Below are 21,194 nucleotides of genomic sequence, written 5' to 3'. Positions count from 1 at the left end.
CCCTCAAAGGCGAAACTCAAGAATTGCCTGTGACGTGACCCTATTTGTATTTGGAAATAGGCGTCTTTCAGATCTATTGACATAAACCAGTCCTCCTGGCGAACTTGCGCGAGGATTTTCCTGGTTGTAATCATTCTGAACTGGCGCTTCGTGAGCGCTTTGTTCAGCTGTCGCAGATCTAGAATGGGTCTGAGACCCCCGTCTTTTTTCGGTACCAGAAAATATCTGCTGTATAGACCCCCTTTGCTCTGAGCCTGAGATAAAGGTTCTATGGCCCCTTTGCTCAGTAGTTTCGCTATCTCGGCTCGAAGTAGATGAGATACTTCGTTTTTTACCGTCGTTTTGACTCGCGCTGTGCAACGGCGGGGACGTAGAGTGAACTGCAGCGAATAGCCTCTTTTTATAGTGTTCAGCACCCATTCTGATACCCCGGGAAGCTCCACCCACGCATCTGCGTGAATAGCTAGAGGTAGAATGAAATCTGGGCTCTGGCCACGGCATAACGGCGGCCGGAGAGCTCCGGTGTGCTGAGAAATAAACACTGTGTTTGCAGTGTGCGAGGCGGGCGGCGCGCTGATCACAGTGGGCAGCCTGACCGCGCTCGACTTCTCTATGACAGTTTGTGGAGAGAGAGCGAGCGGGACAAACCCTGTGGGGTTGAGCGTGTCTGTGAGGGAATGTTGGCGCGGGACAGCAGGCACACTCACTGCACTGAGAACAGCGTCGGCTTGTGCTGACTGAATTTGTGTTGGTTTTGTTTTTACAGAAATCGTGGACACGCATCGTGTAGTGTTTGTGGGCACTGTGTCGTGGGCACATTCACTACATTTTTTTTTTTTTTTGCACAATCGACATGAGTCGATTTTATTTGTGCTAGCCCTGAACTGTGGCGGGCTGTGTCTGTGTGTGGGAATGGGCACTGAGACGTGGGCATTCTTACAACACTCATAACACCATCGGCCGTGGCCGGAATACCAGAAAATACACTCTTTTTGGGATTTATCTGGGTCGCCGTAAAAATGGCGTTTGTGTGCAGGCAAGCGGGCTGTGGTACCGGCTTGTTTACTGCGAAATACACTGGAACAGTCACATTGTTTGGAACTGAACGAGAGAGAAGTTTCAGTGGAGTCTGGCCGCGGCGAGACTTAAACACCGTGGGCCTTAGCTGACTGTATGTCTGTTGGTTTCGTTTTTTCAGAAAACGTGGCACATGCAGTGTGTAGTGTTTGTGGGGACTGGGTTGTGGGCAAATTTACTACATTTAATGCACAATTGACATGAATCGATCTCATTCGTGCGAGCCCTGCACTGTGGCGGGCTGTGTTTGCGTGTAGAAATGAACACTGGTCTGTGGGCATTTTTATTACACTCATAACACCATCGGCTGTGGCCGGAATACCAGAAAATACACTGCTTATATGATTTTTCTGGGCCGCCATGGAAACGGCATTTGTGTGCAGGCAAGCGGGCCATGGTACCGGCTTATTTACTGCAAAATACACTGGAACAGTCACATTTTCTTGGAACTGAACGAGCGAAAAGTTTCGGTGTAAGTCTGGCTGTGGCGAGACTAAATTTTATCTGCTGCGAGAGCTGGGATCGAACACAGGTCTCCCGTGCGAAGGCTTTGGGTTTCGCCACTGAGCCACAGGGGGAGACAACAAAGCTTAAATTAGCTCGAGCTCATAAAAGAGCGTCATCACAGTTTTGTGTGTGTTGGCGTTTGTTTGCAGGCGTGCGTGTTATACAACAGGCTCATTGGTGCAATATTGACATTTTCAGCCGCTCAAACTAAGAGGAGCTGAGAAATGTTTGAGAAATGGAGATTTGTCCGGCATCGGCGGAACTAAAACAAACTCTTTCCTCATTTTGCCGGTGACGCACGCCCACGAGGGGCGGGGGTGGGGTAGCTTTCTTATAACGTAAAGAATGCTAGCCGCGGTTTTGATGCTGGCCCATTTCCCTGACGACTGGCGGGCAGAAGTGGGGAGGTCCACAGAGCTCGCCCAATCCTCACTGTCCGACGCCAGGATAGAGCAGCTGGCCTTCTCTACAGATGCAGCTATCTCGTCGTCTTAATGGCGGAGGCGGCGGCCGTTGTCTGTCAGTGAGCGACTCGATTGAAGCGGGTGAAGCTGGCGGGCGAACCGGCGAGCTTTCACGGGCTGGAGAAGGCTCGGGGACCCGCTGAGTACGGCGCTTTACGGCGCGGCACTACAGCGGGCGGGAGTGCAGACTCGGATAAAAAATGTCAGGCGAGTCCTCAGAGTCACCATGGCAATAGCTCGCAATGATGGCAGCCGCCGTCGGCGAGCGCGAGAGCTGCATGATCCTTACCCAGGAGGGAAACGCAGAAGAAATGGCGGTGCCCGTCGCTGAGTGCGGCTCAGCACGAGCCACAGGAAAGAAGCATCTTAAAAAAGACGCTGTTCTTTTAGATAAGAGAGAGAGAGAGAGTGTGAGTCGCGACGGCGAACACACACTCTCAGCAGAGTAAAAGGATATTGACGCCGGAAAGCGTAGCAGGTACGGTGAGGTGAAGGCCAGCGGCTTCAGGTTCAAGGGCTCGTCCCCCAGAAGGCTTGTGTCAACGGCCCGGCTTCTCACTCTGGATCCAGCGATGCGTGAGCTTCGCTGAAGAGATGAAAATTAGTTTGTATCAGCCCATCGAGCTATATTTATAGGATGAGGCCACGCCCTATCTGGCGGGACGTGACGAAATGGGCGCGAAATGCCCCAATTGGATATGGTGTCACGCAGGGCCTCTCTCGATAGGCTGCTGCTGTTGCCGCAGGGCAGCCAATAGGCGCGCGAGCCGCCTTGCCTATGTCTGCATGCTGCCGCACAGCGTTTTACATTAATTCAAAATTAAGGATAATTTTTGGCTTCAATATCTCGTGGAAAAGAGGTTTTCCCCATAGCGTAAGATATTACACAGTACGAGAGAAACTCTCGTAAGAGAACTTAATTTCTGCAGGTTGCCAAGACATTTCACATTTTCATTTTAACTTGATGAATGAATAAAAACTATGTAGACATTTAAAATATATATTAAAAATATAAAAAACAACAAAATAATTTTCGCATACAGACGGCAATGATCCCCATTCACACAGATCCGAGAAAAATCTACTATAGACTGAACACGTAATATGCCCGCGCATAACATCAGTTTTCACAAATTCGCAGTTTTGAAGTTTACATGAGAGACAATAAATAACTATAGCGATATAGTTCTAAAAATTTATCTAATATAGAATAGCAGAGTCCAGTCCTCCACTATAATGGCACAGAGAAATGATATCGTTGGAATCACTTGCAGTACATCATTTGTTTTTTCTCCAACTGATGAATGATGAAAACAGCCCCCCAAAACGCTGTTGTTGTGTAAATCAACGGCCAAAACACATACAATTTTTTTCCGTTTTTAGTTGAAAACAGCCAAGACAGCAACATAGTCTCGGCCCAGACCCGGCCCACATCCGGGCTGTGTGGATTTCAGGTGTACCAAATTTGGGCCGGATCTGGGCCGATACTATGTTGCTGTCTGGGAGTGTTGTCAATGCCCCCCAAAACAAGAATGAAAATAGAAAATATAAAAATGAAAACTAATAATAGTATCTGAATGATACTAAAATAACACTGATTTTATTATAGCAAGAAATTAAATGCTAAATGCCAATAATATTGATTGTTTGAAATTCTGCATGCATGCAGATAAAACACCATAAGTAATTCAAATCATAGGGGCCATTTACACGACATAGTTTTCAACTAAAAACAGAAACATTTTATGCGTTTCGGCAGTTCACTTACACGACAACAGCGTTTTGGGTCCTGAAAACGGGTTTCAAGGTGCAGGTTTTTAAAAACAATACTGTTATCATCTTCATATAACCTACAAAAACGTGAATTTGTGAAAACAGTGACGTCACACGCATGCAAATTACATGTTCAGTCTATATGTGCGTAGAGTTTCTTTACAAAGTGACATCGCCAACTACTGGCCTGGATGAATAATACAGCGTTTTTAAATATCCGTGTGAACGGGATCATTTTGACAACAAATTTTGACAAGTACAAAGGAGTACATTATTGTTGTGTAAACGTACCCATATTATTATTATTTATTTATTTTTGGACAGGGACAATGCAAAATATACATTAACCATTAGAGAGGAGAGATGCATTTTACGAGGTTGTAGCACTTATGCTAATTTCCACCTGTAGTCCCTGGCTGATGTCAATAAATACACATATTAAAAATACATTATAGACTCTCACATACACATCAATTACAATACATTATGTAAACATGTTTGTTTTGAAAGTAGCCATTTCTTGGCCCGATGTGAAAAAAAATTAAAATGTACACATGTGGTCAATTCTGTTGGCAACTTATTCCATTGTCTGATGGCCACACATGAGAAAGCTGAGCCTGCGAAGGGCTGTTTTACACTGAGGAATCCTACACTCGCCCCGAACAGTCGACCGAGTGACTCTTGTTGTAATTTCTGAGCTGAGTGAAATAAACTTTTATAACGGAGGGGCTGCGATACCATTTATTATCTTACACAAAAGACAGATGTTTGAACATATAATTATGTTTTCAAAACCTAATATACTATGTTTTTTAAGAATATGACAATGGTGAAATAATCGAGATTTCTTGTCATGAACCTTAAGAGAGCTTTTATACAATGATTCCAGTGGCCTTAATGCTGTTTTACATGCCTGTGACCAACTCGTTATGCAATATCGAAAGTGTGGAATTATCATCGTATTTAGATATAAATTGACTCTGTGGTCAAAGAGTTCCTAATATATCTAAAATGTGTTATATTAAGTCTTAGCGTGTTTGTAATCTTTTTAATATGTTTTTTAAAATTTAAATTTGGGTCAAGAATGACTCCTAAATATTTAATTTGGTGAACCCTTAAAATTATATTATTGTAATTGTAAAATTATAATTATTACCCTTATTATATTATATCTACAATGTTGAGACATGTGCCATGCAGTTTAACTACGGTATGAGGAAACACAAAAACAAGATAGCAAACGCATTTTATTTATTATAACATATGCAATATCAAACCTGTCCATATGATATTCAAAATCAAGAAGAGTTCATTCCATAATAAATAAAAAAGAAAAATATCCAAAATAACACAAAAACGAATCACAGTTTTAAAGATTTAAAACTACTGGATTTAAAACTACTCTTTTATCCAAAAGAACCAAAATGCAACCGAGTTCATGAATATTTCTGGGTTTGTCGTTTCTCTGCACTCCATATTCATTTTATCCAAATCCTCTCTGAGATCCACATTTTTTATTCCTAAGGTCTCCAGTCCTCCATAACAGCCAGGCCTTCATGGTTCAGGAGGAGATGTCCACCACACACTTGATATAGATGGTGTCATCCTTGCAGTAGGCCTGCTTAGGCGACCTCAATTTCCCCAGAGGGAAGAAGAGGGGGCACCCGCTGGCCACATTCATCTCTGAGACGGGCCGGTGGAAAGAGGCAGAGGAGAGGTCGGGACGGAAAGCGTCGATGACGTGCTCCCTCTGGTTCTGATCTATGAAAAAGAACGTTACCTGCCAGGCACATGCAGGAGAAGTCAGTGGAAGGTCATGGAAAATGCTGATGCCACATGATTGAGGAACCAAAGCAGAAGCCACTATTAAAGGGGTCATATCATACATTTATTATTTCATTCTTTGTCCTGAGGTGCACTTAGTAAGGTTTTTTGCACCATAAACAGTTTAATTTAGTTTTTCATGACCCTTTTCCACTCTCTCTTACCCTTTGAGAAATTTCAGGCCATTAAAAATGTTATCTTCAATGTGAATTTTTTAACCGCCCCATCATTCAATAGCAGAATAAGCAATCTATTCTACAATGTGCTGTCAAACTGGTAAAATCAGACTAAAATAAAAAAATTATAATAATAATTTGACCCAAAAGGTATTACCTATAAACCAGAATATAAGTGTTAATATGTATAACATAAATAAGTAAAGTGGCAGTGATGTATGTCTTCATATTAGGTGCACAGATGAGATATTAATGCACTTCAGTGCTCACAGTGTTCTGTCCTTTTGAGTCTAACATAATGATCACTACAAAACAGAAGAAGGGCAGTTTAATATGTGAACAGCATTTTCATCGAATTGTTTGGCCTGGGACTTATGGTCAGTTATTTTAGTATTCTTTATATACTGTACTGTGCAAAAGTCTAAGACACGTCACTACTTTCACCAAAAAAACATGGTTTTAAGCCAGTAATGAATAACTTTTGCTGTTGTCTCAGTTGGAAATATCAGTTTACATATTTGAACATTCCTTTCGCCATATATTGTAATAATCCAGTGAGATTTTTGTATGCACAAGGAGTCTGACAGCAGCCGGTATGATCCACACTGAGATCTGATCTCACCTTCATCGAGTCCATCTGGGATTACATGAAGAAACGGATTTTAGAGACGTTGCCAGAGTTCTTCTGGATTTAGTCTGTCTCAATTTCTTCTGTTTCTTCATGTAATCCCAGAAATATTGTTCAATCTTATTTTACTAATGAAACCTAACCTTATTGTAAAGTATTCTTCCAAACCGTCTTGTACGACTACTCAGGATGTTTTGAGTTCTTAAATTTGCGGTATAATTTCATAGTACATCAGTGCTTTTTATTTCAAAAGAGCAAGGATAATTTGATTCCTCGTGATATGACTCCTTTAATGTATGAATTCAGCACAAACAACACATATGTGCATTAAGCGATTGATTAATTCATTGATTGACAGCTTGATTATAGCGGTTTACCTTGTGTCTGAATGGCCATGAGAGAATGGGGTCATATTCTCCTTTCATTATAACAAAGAAAAGAGAGATGTGCGTTCCCTTTCCAACCCCATCTCCGTTCAAATAGAGGCGCATGCACACTTTAAATCCATACCTGGCGGTGTAGAAAGCTGAAAAACAAAGCATTGTCATTTTTATGTGAAGTGTGATGGGCTTTAGTTAAAACTCTTAAAAATAGCAGCAGATAACCAGAGCTTCTTTCATCTAAAAAAATCAAACGTGTGGCTTCTTTTTGCTGACTGTTGTATTGGCGGAACAGTTATTCTGATATCCTATTCTGTAATGACGGGAAAGAAAACAAGTCAATTAAATTACCTTCAGTTGTTCTCTTTCAGTCTTTCTCTTTCCCAGTCTTCCTGTCTATTACAGTTGTGTTCACACAGACACATGCCCACTGGGCTAACAACCCCATTTCAGTCTTTATAACTGCTCCACATTTGCTTTTTTTGCTTTCCCTTTCGCTGGTACCAACTCAATTTTTAGCACTGGTCTTAAGAATGAGCATCGATTCTACCTCAATACACGATAACAACTAGCATTCATTCAACGCAGCTCTCCTGATGAGTCTAGTCTGACGCATTAAAGTATTCAGTGCTGGCAAAACTGTTTTGCTTCGGCACAGAAGTGAGGGAGTATATGATTGTCAATAATATATATCGATTATGTCAACTGAAACTGCAAATTGAACATGCTTGGGAAAATAAGGCCCAGGGGAAGATTTTTCTGAATAACAACGTAGATGCAGGCCTGTTCCTTACACAATATATAATATGATTTGGAATATTATGCAGAGCTCATATGGACAACCCAAACTTATAATCACCATCAAACTTCATTATATAAAAGAGTAGTGTCGCTCTAATCCCTAAAATCATTCCTACTATAACAAAAACATACAGTGCTACCAGTGTAGTCTGATTCATAAACAAATGATTTTTGAGCCAATTCTTTTGATGAATCACTTAAAAAAAACTCACTAACTCAGGAATTACCATTTGAATCAGTCTTATGTACCTATCGGTTAATGAACTCACTGAATGGTGAGTGGTTACTGAAAGAAAAAAAATTATATATACATGGTTATATATATATATATATATAAAATATTATTTATATAACTGTATAAAAAATAATTAAAAAGATGTGTATATATATAATTTTGTAAATATTTGTATATATTAAATAAATAATATACATTTAGTAATATATATACTGTACATAATATTAAATATATATTATTTACATAAAAGAACACACAAAAGAATTCAGATTTCCCAATTCAAGTTGATTTACATAGATGGCAGGAATGGATATACATTTATATTTTATATATATATATATATATATATATATATATATATATATATATATATATATATATATATCAGAGGTGTCAAGTCCAGACTCAGAAAGTAAAATTCCTCCTCAGTATTTTGTTCCAATCACCTGTATTTTCTAATTAGCACAGTTTTTCAGCCAGGAGATAATTAGTGAAATCAGCTGGCTGAGATAATGTGTGGAATAAACATATGGCAGGACTTTTACTTTCTGACTCCTGGAATTGACACCTCTGATATAAATATATATATATATATATATATATATATATATATATATATATATATATATTCATATAAATGAATACAGATTTCCCAATTAAAGTTGATTTTGATTCAAAGCTATTTGTGTGTGTATATATATATATATTTTTTTTTTTTAGCTTTGAATCAAAATCTGTATAAATTTTTTCATCGTTTGTGTGTTCCTTTATGTTTATTGACGCATCTGTATATAAAGACAATGTTTATTTCTGGATGAACTCTCCCATTAAGAGCAGTGCAGGAGACATGTGCTTTGGTACCTGGCGAGTACTGACTGATCTTCTCGCCCCTGGCAGCCTCTCTCAGTCCCTGGCTGACATCACACAACCGCCAGAGGAAGGTGCCATCATACGAGACGTCCTGCTGGGCGCTGATACACTGCTGCAATGAAGTGATGTGAATGTCTTTCCTGACCAGCCTCTGCTGCAGCTCGGCTACCTAAAATGTAATGGAAAACCATTATCATAGATGAATCACACAAAGGTACAGATTGGCTCACTGCAAAAGCATAAAATTAATGTATCATAATGGACCTTCAGAGCTGGTTAAGGACAGGTGCCTTGTGCGAGACACTTCGAAATATAGAAACAGAACGAGATAGCTGCATCTGATTAGACACATTTTTTCTTTCTCGACAGCACTTGGAGAACTGTCACACAAATCTATTTTTTACCACTCATTCCCCTCTCATCCATACTTCAACTTATCTCTTCATTTTCAGCACTTCAGGAGTGTCATCTCAGCTCCTGCGTGTTAAATAACCCCTCCAGGTCGAGAGACAGAACACAGCCATAATCATTTGTTATGAGCATAGGAACAAATACATTATCATTCAGACCCCCAAAAACGAATACATTTGTTAGTTTTATGTGAGTTCTTATTTAAACCATGAACGACCCAGAGGCTACAAATAAAAAACACATCACAGGAAAAAAATTTTTTTCCAAAGATTCCTATATAGTATTTTAGCTCTTTTGTAACACAGACACATTCATTAGCTCCAACCATATTGCAGATTCACAGCATGCGATCAATGCCTAGTTAACTGCAGGACACATCAAAGTAATGAAATCTGTTGTTGCCATTTACACACAGTGGAAAGCAAGTGCTTTTATTTTGATAATCCAGAATGGAAATAATGTGATATCAGGGTTGTGCACCTTTCAGAAGTGAATTGAATTCCTGACATTTCAAATGAGGTAGCAGGATGCAGAATTGTAATTTGATTTTTAATTTAGATAGAATTAAAATAAAATTAAATTCAGTATGAATTAGCCATTAACATGTTATCATACACACAGCATATGAGGTATTTCCAGAAACATTAGATGGCATGATGTTAAGGGAAATTTGTTTATAGCTTACTATATTTCATTATCAATGGATTTTGAAAGAAATTAATACCTTTATTTAGCTAGGACGCATTAAATTGATCAAAAGTGACAGTAAAGACATTTATATATGTTACAAAAGATTTAGATTTCAAATAACTGCTGTTCTTTTGAACTTTCAATTCATCAAAGAATCTTGAAAAAATTCACGGTTTACAAAAAAATATTAAGCAGCACAACTGTTTTCAACTGTGAAAATAACAAGAAATATTACTTCTTTGTGAAACGTGCAGCGCAAGTCTGTCATATATTTGCTACATAAAATTATAATGAGAACATTATAATTGTGTGCTTGGGACATAGCTTTTAATGGTGAGATTTTTGTTTTTGTATTCAGGCTCTCAAAATTATATATAATTTGGATTTAGATTTATCGTTCAATATATCGGTTATCGGCTTTTAAAATATAAAGAATTATCGTACTCGGCCAAAATGTTCATATCGGTGCATCCCTCCCTAATTAGTGCAATGGCATTTCAAGATGATATCTGAAAATGTCCAATAATTTTTTCCTATGCCCTCCTGACAAGGCGTACAGCTGCACTGCAATTCCAATATTCAAAGTGGTGGACATCTTAGCAGATAATTTGCATGTGAGCATCAGAGTGGCTTAAAATATGACTTAAAATACATATATAATAACAATGAGGCAATACTATATGATTCAAGTAATCATATGGTTTTATAGATCAACGCTGTTTAAATACATAATATAAACAATCATCTCATGTACATTATGTATATAACAAATGCCTGCAGAGGGTGCCAACGGCCTGCTGTTGTTACACTTTACAGCATAAACAAATCCATGTTTAAATTGGCCACAAGAAATCATTCAAATGTTCACTTAATCTTTAACATTTAGCTACTTCTTTATGATAGAAATGCTACTACAGCCACTGTAATTTCTTGAACAAGAATATGAGGGCGTCAGAGCCACTAATTTTTATTTTTGAAATCGCAATGCACAGTTTGCATATTTAGAGAATGTTGGGGTAGGTTTATAAATGATTTACCTTACAAATCTGATGAAATGGTGCACATTACGTTCCAAGATGAACGTTACAGGCAACCCAAACTCACAGCATATGCAGAGATGAAGTTTGAGACGCACTCCGCGCATATAAATGATAACAGTTCATGTGGAGCAGCATTTACTGTGAACCGAGCCGCTCTGGGACGCACATAACCCACACGCATGTGAATAATTAAAGTGCATATATATTAAACCTGCAGGGCATGTATTTATTTAACTGAATCGCAGCCTTTGTGAATGAACAATAGTACTATGCTATCGTATGGTTTTTAAATGGTTTTAATAAATTGTGCAGCCTTAGAAACCGGTCTAGCAATGCGGTTCATGGATTCTTGTCTCATGGATTCCGGTATTTTGTCATTCAATCTCTAAAAGTTCCTTAGAAGTTGAAAATCTGATTCCTTCTTTAAAAAAAAAAACCCTCATGATAAAAACCTAATGGCATTTTAAAACTGACCACTGTTTACAAAACCATTTAATTCCATTTAAAGGTAAAAATGTCTATACAATCAGTGTCATGAAAAATAACTTTTTAAACACTTACTTTGGTTTCTAAGTGCTTAATGATCTGCTGACTGTTGTCATTGTCCCTCTCCAGTGCAACAACACTGAGCTGCGTCTTCTCCACCTCCCTGTTCAAAGCTGAGATGATGTTCTCCAGAACCTGCACTCTCTGCTGTATGGCGTCCAGTTGCTGGCCAACAGCAAGTTCAACCTGATCATCGTGGAGGCTGAAGGCCTTATCGCTCACTCCTGGATCTCCTCCGTCGGTCTCAATCTCACCCTCAATCGGAGAAGCGAGGGATGCACAACACTGTCCAGGCTGTAGAAAATCAGGCCTTTCGTGTTGGTCTCGCTCAGCTGGGGAACTCAAGGTACGCTGAAGAGCCCTGGTCGCATCCAAAAGAAGCTGTAGATGGCCAACATGGCTGCAGGACTCATGTTCTTTTACTTTGTCTACATAACCCTACAATAAAACGTTGCAGCAAAACATTGTATCATTCCACCATTCCACCACTATATATACTTCCTCAACACACAAACACTTATATATAAAAGATTTTCATCAAGAAGTAAAATTGTAATGGAAATTGTTTTCAGAGAATAGGCCACAAAGCATATATTCATTTATTGTAAGTTTTTGTTACGCTATTGTCAAATTTTGTTTATTTTTTAAACATAAATTTAACAAAACTCATACAAAAAAAAAAACCTTTTAAACTTTTTACTTCTATGATTGAATCCCCAAGTATAATAATCCATTTATATTTACAGCATATCCTTTTTCTGCAAAATATTTTTTTTCTCTATTTTTTCTCATATTAGAGGGTCAATTTAAGCTCAATTTCTAAGTATTTTTCACAATAATTATTGTTACAAATAGCCATACAACCCAACTGAACATGAAACATTTTTTAAATAAAACTTTGTATTTTTTCCATAAAATCCTATTTTTTGTGTAAAACAATAATAATAATAAAAAAATTAACTCAAGCTCTTTGCGGACCTCATAGAACCCCCTTTGCCCCTGGGGTCCCTAGACCACATTTTGACATTCATATTAGAGCCCGACCGATATATCGGCGAGCCGATATTATCGGCCGATATTAGGCATTTTCATAACTATCGATATCGGCATTTATAAAGGCCGATAAATGAATATTAAAAAAAAAAATGCGGCGTGCAGTGATTCACGTAAAGGTGGCGCTGCCAATAAAGCACCTAAAAGCTGTACAATGAACTTGCAAAAGCAATGATATGAATACATCAAATACAGCAAGGAGACATTTTAATTGTTTATTAATAACAAGTGTTTTCAGTCATTGTGTGCTGCAAAGATGAAGTTGAGGATGCAGACTCGCGATCTTTGAACGCGCCAGAGAGAAAACAGAAGGATTACATAAGCAGAGAGCAGTTTGTCTTTCGATTTGATTTGTTCTGTTTAAAAGTAGACATTTCAATAGATATATTTCTCAGGTCTATACGCTGAGTTTCGGTTCATTTATGAGACGAGTTGCAGTTCACTCGCTGGTGCCTCCGTTTCGAGATTATCTGTTGTCTGTTATATTTACTTCTTATTTATTAAATCCAGGCATTTGGTTGATGAAACATTGATTAAAATTAAGATATAATTAATACAAAACTAAATTGACTTTAATGAAAGGATTTGTGCTTTCTGTTCGAGGTCTATGTGAAAGTTTTAAAGCACTTTAGTGCCGCTTTCGGAGCTTGTCACGTCCGTTTTTTCCTCATAAATGCGAACACGAAAAATAAAATGAATATTATATGTTCTGTTGAGAGCCAACCCTTCTTCGTCCAGTGGGTAGTAGACTATTACTTTTGATTTGCGCTGTGTAATTCACTGAATTGATTTCTCTGCTGCCAGTCTCTGTCACTTGTGACTATTGCAAGCGCGCAGCTGAGAAGTCCTGATTATTTTGTCTGCTATATTAAGCCTACTTCTTATTTATTAAATCCAGGCAATTTATTTATCAAAAATTGATCAAAATGCGTGGCGTGAGCGACAAATCTCCGACAGTAAACGGATGGCCCATTCTGCTCTGTAACGGGTGCTTTTCCGCGTCTCGGGTAAACAGCTGTTGCGACTCACGCGAGCAATAACGGCCGCGTCCGGTGTAGACACAGTGTTAAAGCTCATTCTGCCTATAACGCTACGTTACAACATCAAGCAATATTCCAATAATTTATATAATTATAAAACTTTATATAGGGCCATTTTGCATTAAGAGTAGCCTAGTTTCACGTTTAGTAGGTACATTTTGCTTACTACTTATTTAAAATAGTATCAAAGTCTGTACATTATGTAATTAAAAACGTTTTCATTATGATATTATACATTTTACTTTAGTAAAAAGATCTGAGTTCTTCCTCCACTGGTAGAGATTAGAGGAATTAAGACTAAAAATAGAAGATAATGTCAGTGACACTTTTGATAAATTTATTGATACAAGTTGTTTTATATAACGTGACAGAATTAAAAGACAAAGTCGTTAGTGAAGATTATGCAACAGTATTTAGAATATAATATAATATAACATGCAATGCAAACTAGTTTGGTTACAGCTCAAATGTATCATTCTCCTTCTATCATTCCCTCTGGCTCCATTACATATCTTTGTCACACAAGTGTTTGATCACCACATTTGAGTGATCATTGCAAAACGTTTATATATTTATTCTGTTTAAATACTGTGTATTCTATATACAGTACCCATCAAACGTTTGTACACACCAATAGGAAAGTATGTCCAAACTTTTGAATGGTACTGTACTATAATACACATAAATAATATTGCTACTGTACACATAAATAATATCGGCCGATATATCGGTATCAGGCTTTTTTTATCGGTATCGGCCCCCAAAAATCCATATCGGTCGGCCTCTAATTCATATATTTTAATGTGACTTAAATGTCCAAAAGTTTCTGCTCAATATAAAATTTTGTTCCACAAGATTATATAGAGCATCTTAATTAACATATAAACAGGTACTGTTATTAAGTGACCAACCTTAAAAGAACAACCAACGTCTGAGAAAATGCATGGCTCTTTCTTTTTTGAGCTGCCCGAGTGATTATTCTACAAAGGAAACAGAAGCTTATTTTAGAATTGTACATGCAATTTCACAACATTCAGTGATCCACCAAAGCCAACTGTCCTATACCTTCTGCCGTTTATCTGCCTTAGCCGCCTTCTTCTCGCTTGAACTGGGACATACATGCTTCTGTGAAGAAATTAGGAAAGTCACTTGCACTAGCTACAGTGATGTAAGTTCACAAACAAATTTGTCCCACAAACTTTCCAAAACATCTTATTAAGACTTTATCTTAATTTGAGGCGAGAAACACATTGCATTTGAAGATATCTTGACTAATGTGTTGTGTTTGAAGCTTAATGTCTAAATTCACTGGCTTTCTGCTTTTTCCCCCTCCTTTTTATTCCTTTAATCTGTCCCGGAGTGCAGGTCCCAATGGGCGAAATAGAAAAAAAACAGTATTATGGGACAGCAGTAAACACTGGAGACTCCGTCTGTGGCTTAAAACGGAGCCATGGGGCTTCAAGCAAGGGCATGCTGACCCAAAACCACTCTAGCAACAACGAACGAGGCAGAACATCTTGCACTTTGGGCCTATTTGCACAATATCGCCTATGTATCATACATATTATTTCCTCAAATATATACTGCATATATCTGTATGTTTAAGCAATGCAAAAAGTTGAGACAGAATCTATATCAAAAACATATCACTGAATAAAGCATTTTCTTGGGCTGTTTTTTTTTTTAATTGTTTTCCAGTAAAATATCCAAGCATTGTTAAAACAAGATTATACAGAGCTCCTAAAGGGACATGGGGAAAAAATATGAGATGGGAATAAAAAATATATTTCAAAACTTTTGAGTTCACTCGCAAAACTTTTGCGTTCCCCAATAAACTTTGCATTCGCTTTGCGTTACCCTGAGAAAATTTGTATTAGCTTGCAAAAAATTTTTACGGATCCACTAAACCTAAAGGGACATAATGGTAGAAAACATATGAGATGGGAGGAAAAAATATATTTCAAAATGTTTGCAGTCATTTGCAAAACTTTTGCGTTCCACTGAGAAACTTTGCGTTCCCTCGAAAAACATTTGCGTTCCCTAAGAAACTTTGTTAGCTCGCAAAACTTTTTTTTACAGATCCCCTTGAGAAACTCGTTTGCAAAACTTTTGAAATCCCCTGAGAAGCTTTGCGTTTTCTCACAAAACTTTTGAAATCCCCTGAGAAACTTTGCATTGGCTTGCAAAGAACTCAAAATATTTGCGAAAGAACACAAAAGCATTGACATATAACTGTTCCTCAGACCTCATATTTTTTCCATCACCATGTCCCTTTAGGGGCTCCTTACTTTTGAGTTGTTTGAGAGTGAACGCAAATTTCCTCGGTGGAACGGAAACATTTTGCAAGCGAACACAAATTTTCTCAGGGGAATGCAACACTTCTGCGAGCGCACGCAAAAGCACTGAAATATAAATTTTTGTCATACATCTCACATTTTTTCAATCACTATGTTCTTTTAGGAACTTTTTTTCTAATTGTAGGCATAAATCTAACCAAATGTAGTAAGGTTTATGCTTAAAACAATAAAGCAGTAAAAGAAAAACTATTGTCTTAATTCTTAATATCGTACAATTTTCTTATTCTAGAATATAAATACATTTATAACAAATTTTCACTGTAGATAAACTAGATCGATTTTTTTGGAGTGTATACAGCCCCAATGATCATTTTCTAAGCTTACCTGGAGTTCTCTCGGTGTCAGGACACCAGCACAAGAGGAACATGTGGTCTTGTTATTGGGACAGCCCCTCTCCAGATGCGTGGCCAGTGTCTTCCTCTGCACCATTATGCCACAGCCAATATTGCAAGGGATCAGGGCATACTCACATTGACTCTGATGGTCCTGTTAAATAAGTAATTTAGCATATTAAAGGGATAATTCAACTAAAATGTGAACTTTTATTGGAATTTATTGTGAACGTATGCTTTTTTTTGGAAATTTTTCATCCACAAATCTTCATGCTGCTCTTTTGAATACAAGGACAGCTCATAATTAATATTACCACACAAAAAAAAAAAAAAAAACACACACCATAAAACCATAAAAGCACCACAAAAGCACTACTCCGAGAAACATGCTAGTTCAATTTTTGTGAATAATTTTTGGTCTGTTCCTCACACAGAGTTATTGTTTCTCTTTAGCCTTGCACAAGTTATTTTTATGTTTCAGTAATGGTGTTTTTGCCAGTTTTACAGCTTGGTGGTTACAATAGCTTGTCGCTATATGAAAAAAAAGCTTGAAAATTCTTAGAGTTTATTTTCTACTGCAGAAAATATAATATTAACAGCATACAGAGGGTGAGGGTGAGTAAATAATGACAGAATTTTCATATTTTGGAGAACTATTCCAATAAGCAACTATGATTACTACAAATTAGATAATGCTACTTTATTTCAATACACTTGATGAACCTCTACAACCATAACCTCTAAAAAACACAACCTACATGTTTCTATTCTAATAGGGAGCTTGGGAACAATGATATTTTCAAAAGGCTTTCAGACTCCCTTGCGTACAGAAAGAAGGTACTAAGGTAGAAACACAAAAGGCTTCCATTAGGCAGCCATGAGGGCCGAAGTCATTGAATTTCTACAGTCTCTACGCGACAAAACACTGACCTCTAAAAATTGCACACGAGGCTTTTCAATACCTAAAGTATGAGTTTATTATTGTTCTATCAGACTGAGGATTGATTCACTACACTGGACAACATCTGCACAACAGCTATATGATTGGTTCATGTTATGAAATGACCACAAAGCTACCATGCTCGGATTTCCGTAAAATAGCATCTTGTGGTTGTAACAAAGTATGACTGCCTGCCAACTAGTTTCAACGAGTTCCTATGATTTAACAATGTGATAACAGAAGTTGCTAATGTGATCAATAAAAGCCCCATAATCCACATTGATTGTGACTCACCCAAGTGTAAAAGACATTTGAGAGCATTACAGTGTTCCCGATAGCTTTGTAGGTTTTACATGAATGTGTTCCAGCCTGTGAACAGCCCTGATCTCTGGTCTTACATAAATTAACTCGATGTTCTAATCTAAAGTGCCGTGGAAAGCGCTAGACTTTATCTGACGGCTCGGGAAGTGGCTCAAAAGACTGATCTTCACATCAGAAAGCATTTCATGTGCTATAAATGAATTCATCGTTTAGAAGAAAATCTCAAAAATTGAATAAAACCTCGATCATTGACCTGAATACACACTGTAAAGTGCATTAAAGATTCATATACGACTAACTCAGTGCATGCAGATATACAATAAGAGTATCTATAATCTTATCATGAATTAGTATCATAGCGAGCTAAATGAACTGAATTTCTATAACAAAAACAGAAAAGTACCTCAAAGTTCTTCAGGGTGCTTCTCCAGGGGCAGCCTTGGTTAGCACAGTGAACTTTCAGATCCAAAATTTCTTTATTGATAGCCGCATCATTGAAGAACTGCAGAGGGGAAATTATGATAACTTTCCAAAAAATGAGTCATGATTCTTCCATTGTCTAACACCATACTTTGACATATAGCCTTCATAAGAAGTGGGGATGTAAACACATCACCTAAGACGATAGATAGACAGACAGACAGAAAGACAGACAGATAGACATATAGATTAAAAGTTTGCTTACTTGGTCAAGAGTCAGTAGTACACTAGTGTCACACTCAACAGTGGGATCTTCTTCTTTACACTTTGTGCACACAAGGTCCTTGTTGTTTCTGTATGAAGTTGAATCATTTATTAATGACATTTAGGCTACAAAAGTCATTTAGCACATGCCCTCCTCCATAGCAAGTTACAGTTGATTTTCTCACTTTATAAACTAGCCAAGTTATGTCTCACACACACACATTGTATGGGGACTTTCCATCGAAATAATTATTTTTATACTGTATATTCTATCCCCTTACACTAACCCTACCCCTAAACCCACCCATCACAGAAAATGTTCTGAATTTTTACATTTTCACACACATACATATGGCAAGGCACATATTTTCTAAAGATATTATTTATACCATTTTGGTAAGTTTGTCATCGCCAGTGATTGATTATAAGCCATAATTATTTATTTCCATAACATACAAATACTATCAAAACCGAAAATGAAATCGGTGCCCATGCAGCCCATGTCTTGTGTGCGACACTGTGTCGTCATGAAACTCTAGCTGTTCTGCTTGGACGATTCTCTTACCTGACCAGCCAGTTGACGCACGCGAGGCAGTAGCGGTGACCACACACCGTTTGACGCGCTTTATTCAAGACATTATTACAGTTGCTGCACAAGTACTTCTCTTTGGGGACCTCATCGCAGATGCTCTGAGGAAAACCCGACGGGTACTCGTTCTCACCCGGTGTGGACGAAACCCCGTTTAACGACGGGTCTGAAGCAGCTGATCCAGAAGCCATTGAGCTTTTAAATGAAATGTCTGTACCAACAGCACGTTATGATAACATATTGATATGCTTTTTACTTTTTGGTTATGTACCCACGGTAGAAAAACACCACGGGGTTCCCCCTTTTAAACACCCGGAAATATTATTGCGTTGTTTTTCCGCCCTCTTATCAGACACATTGGTATGGATCAAACTGAAAAGGCTACAACATAAGTAGACAAAAAATTGTGGACTTATAGCTATTATGAGTAAAAATGATAAACCGCATGTAAACACTGACTGTCTCCTGCAAGCCTTAGTGAGCATACTAAAACAAAACGCAGAAGTGCTGCCTGTCTGGGTAAGCTTGCTTTCTCGACTCCGCCTATAGAGCGTTCATTTACAACGCGCGTTCTGTTCAAAAAGTGAAAACGGTGATCTCTGTGGTTTTGAGTAAAAGTGGGGGGGGGGGGGGGGGGGGTTTACTTTACACAATAGGCCTACCTAAAACCTGCCATGGCATAGAGAAGCTAAAAGGCTGAAGTCATTTAATTATTCATGAACATACATGAAAGTGAAATTTGCAATGAATCCACTGAATTTACAAAACCAGTCTGTGCGTTCACGAATCGGACTGAATCTAAAACCGAATGAACAGAACTCTGTGAACCGAGACCTGCCCGGTTCGTGATGAGTCGCGATGCCACAAGTAACGTGCCAACGATGGCTGAAAAGTGCTGGCTAGGTAGGCAGGTAGAGTTCTCACTAGGTGTTGAGACACAGCCTCTCTTTCTCAGAACTTGGCCTCAGCTCACTGTCACATCCGTCAAGACGGAAATTCCCCATCTGAAAAACTACCTGCGGTTGCAATGTGGTGGACACGTTTTTATTTTTCTTGTTCACCCGTGTCTGTTAATCATAAATGGCATGTCGAACGTAGCTATTGTATTCACGTCATAAATTGTAGAGCCATAAAAGAGAGAGAGAGAGAGAGAGAGAGAGAGAGAGAGAGAGAGAGAGGGCGAGAGAATCTGTAGGCTATTGGCCTCAAGAGTGACGGTCTCATGTTCTGTTTTGTTCATTATGCTTCGCAAAGCGTCCTTTGCCTCATTTAAAGTATAAACAATAAAACTTATTATTCTTAAATAATTATAGTAGTAATAATTAGCAATAATATTTTTAATAATAATATAGCCTTTTTCATAATTTCTATAGGCTACGCTACTACTCCATTAAAAAAAATCAAGCCTTTGTGCACACCGGTGAAATATTTTTTTATCATCTGCTGTTCATTTCAGTTTGTGAAATGAAGATGAAGTAATCCTTAATGAGATTTTGACCAAAAAGTGGAGCTGCTGGTGATAACTCATGCAGTGAGACATTTTCCGTGTCATTTATGTTTTCTAGAACTTGTCATGTTTCATCTCTGACCTTCACGCTTGCAATATTTAACTATACAAATGGCCTAAAGATTATTGATCATGTTAATCATACGAGCAGCATTTCATTTTAAGATAGAGTGGAAAAACCCTCAGAAGACCTTAATTTACTTTCTACTCAGACAGGAATCTCCCACGTTTATAGCGTGCTGTTACAATACGTCAAGCAAAAAAAGTCATAACAAATCTGCATATCATGTCGACTGACACTAGTCATACTTACAGTGGGTTACAAATTATTTATTTTTTTACTTCAACCTCTGATGCATTTTAACGCCAAATAAACTTTATGAAAGCTGCCGGTAATTGCTGATAAATAGTGAATAATTGTCTGTGAAATGCTATTAGATGGTACATACATTCTTAACTGACAGCAGATTAGGGCGATAAGAGAGTGAGAGAGAGCAAGAGAGATAATTTTTGCTAAAGAGGGCGGTCGGGGGTTTTCAATATCTTGTTGAGGGGATTAATGACTTTGGTAAAACTATTCACCTCTACAAGGGACATTCCTCACCTCAAATCAATTACTCTGTAATAGGAGAGCAGGGCTATGCTGGCCTGTTTTTCATTAAACAGCAATCACATGAGGGACCAGTGCATCAAAATGACTGCAGCAGGTGGCTGGTGAGGGGCCCGAGAGGTTTCCTTGAAAAAGAAGATGTTTGTACCCTCATGAATCACAGTGAGAAGATGCAATCCAATAATACAGAAACCTCATGATGCAAAAGCTTAAAATGCGATGGGCCTTATCGATCTGGCTGTTTGGGAGGCCCCAAACGACTACGTAGTGTGCTTGAAACAGAGAGGCGAAGTTTAGGGCTGCATATTCTGTAAATCTGTCTGTGTGGAAGACAAGTAT

At 38.1% G+C, this 21,194-nt stretch overlaps 1 protein-coding gene across 1 annotated transcript; it reads right to left on the bottom strand.

Annotated features, from left to right (window-relative positions):
- Positions 1-5,055: 5,055 nt before the first annotated feature.
- Positions 5,056-19,284, bottom strand: traf1 (TNF receptor-associated factor 1). The gene is made up of 10 exons (XM_077224216.1): positions 18,715-19,284; positions 18,151-18,238; positions 17,869-17,967; positions 16,197-16,358; positions 14,581-14,640; positions 14,427-14,495; positions 11,438-11,860; positions 8,727-8,904; positions 6,827-6,975; positions 5,056-5,601 (listed from the first exon to the last, which is right to left on the bottom strand). Exons 1-10 carry the CDS (start codon positions 18,927-18,929, stop codon positions 5,383-5,385), a joined length of 1,662 nt encoding a protein of 553 aa, XP_077080331.1. The 5' UTR covers positions 18,930-19,284; the 3' UTR covers positions 5,056-5,382.
- Between the last annotated feature and the right edge of the window lie 1,910 nt (positions 19,285-21,194).

Source organism: Siphateles boraxobius, unplaced genomic scaffold (genome assembly GCF_051911475.1).
Source record: "Siphateles boraxobius isolate OS27281-9 unplaced genomic scaffold, OSU_SipBor_1 9, whole genome shotgun sequence".
Taxonomy (NCBI): Eukaryota; Metazoa; Chordata; class Actinopteri; order Cypriniformes; family Leuciscidae; genus Siphateles; species Siphateles boraxobius.
Note: the sequence above shows the minus strand (reverse complement) of the source record. Positions and strands in the feature narration are given on the sequence as shown.

Excerpts from the sequence above, each read along its gene's own strand:
- traf1 (XM_077224216.1), bottom strand. The coding sequence starts at position 18,929 with ATGGCTTCTGGATCAGCTGCTTCAGACCCGTCGTTAAACGGGGTTTCG. Across the intron at positions 11,861-14,426 it reads ACGTTGGTTGTTCTTTTAAG|GGTTATGTAGACAAAGTAAA; the intron begins GTTGGTCACTTA and ends GTTTTATTGTAG. Across the intron at positions 5,602-6,826 it reads CATGGCCATTCAGACACAAG|GTAACGTTCTTTTTCATAGA; the intron begins GTAAACCGCTAT and ends TGTGCCTGGCAG.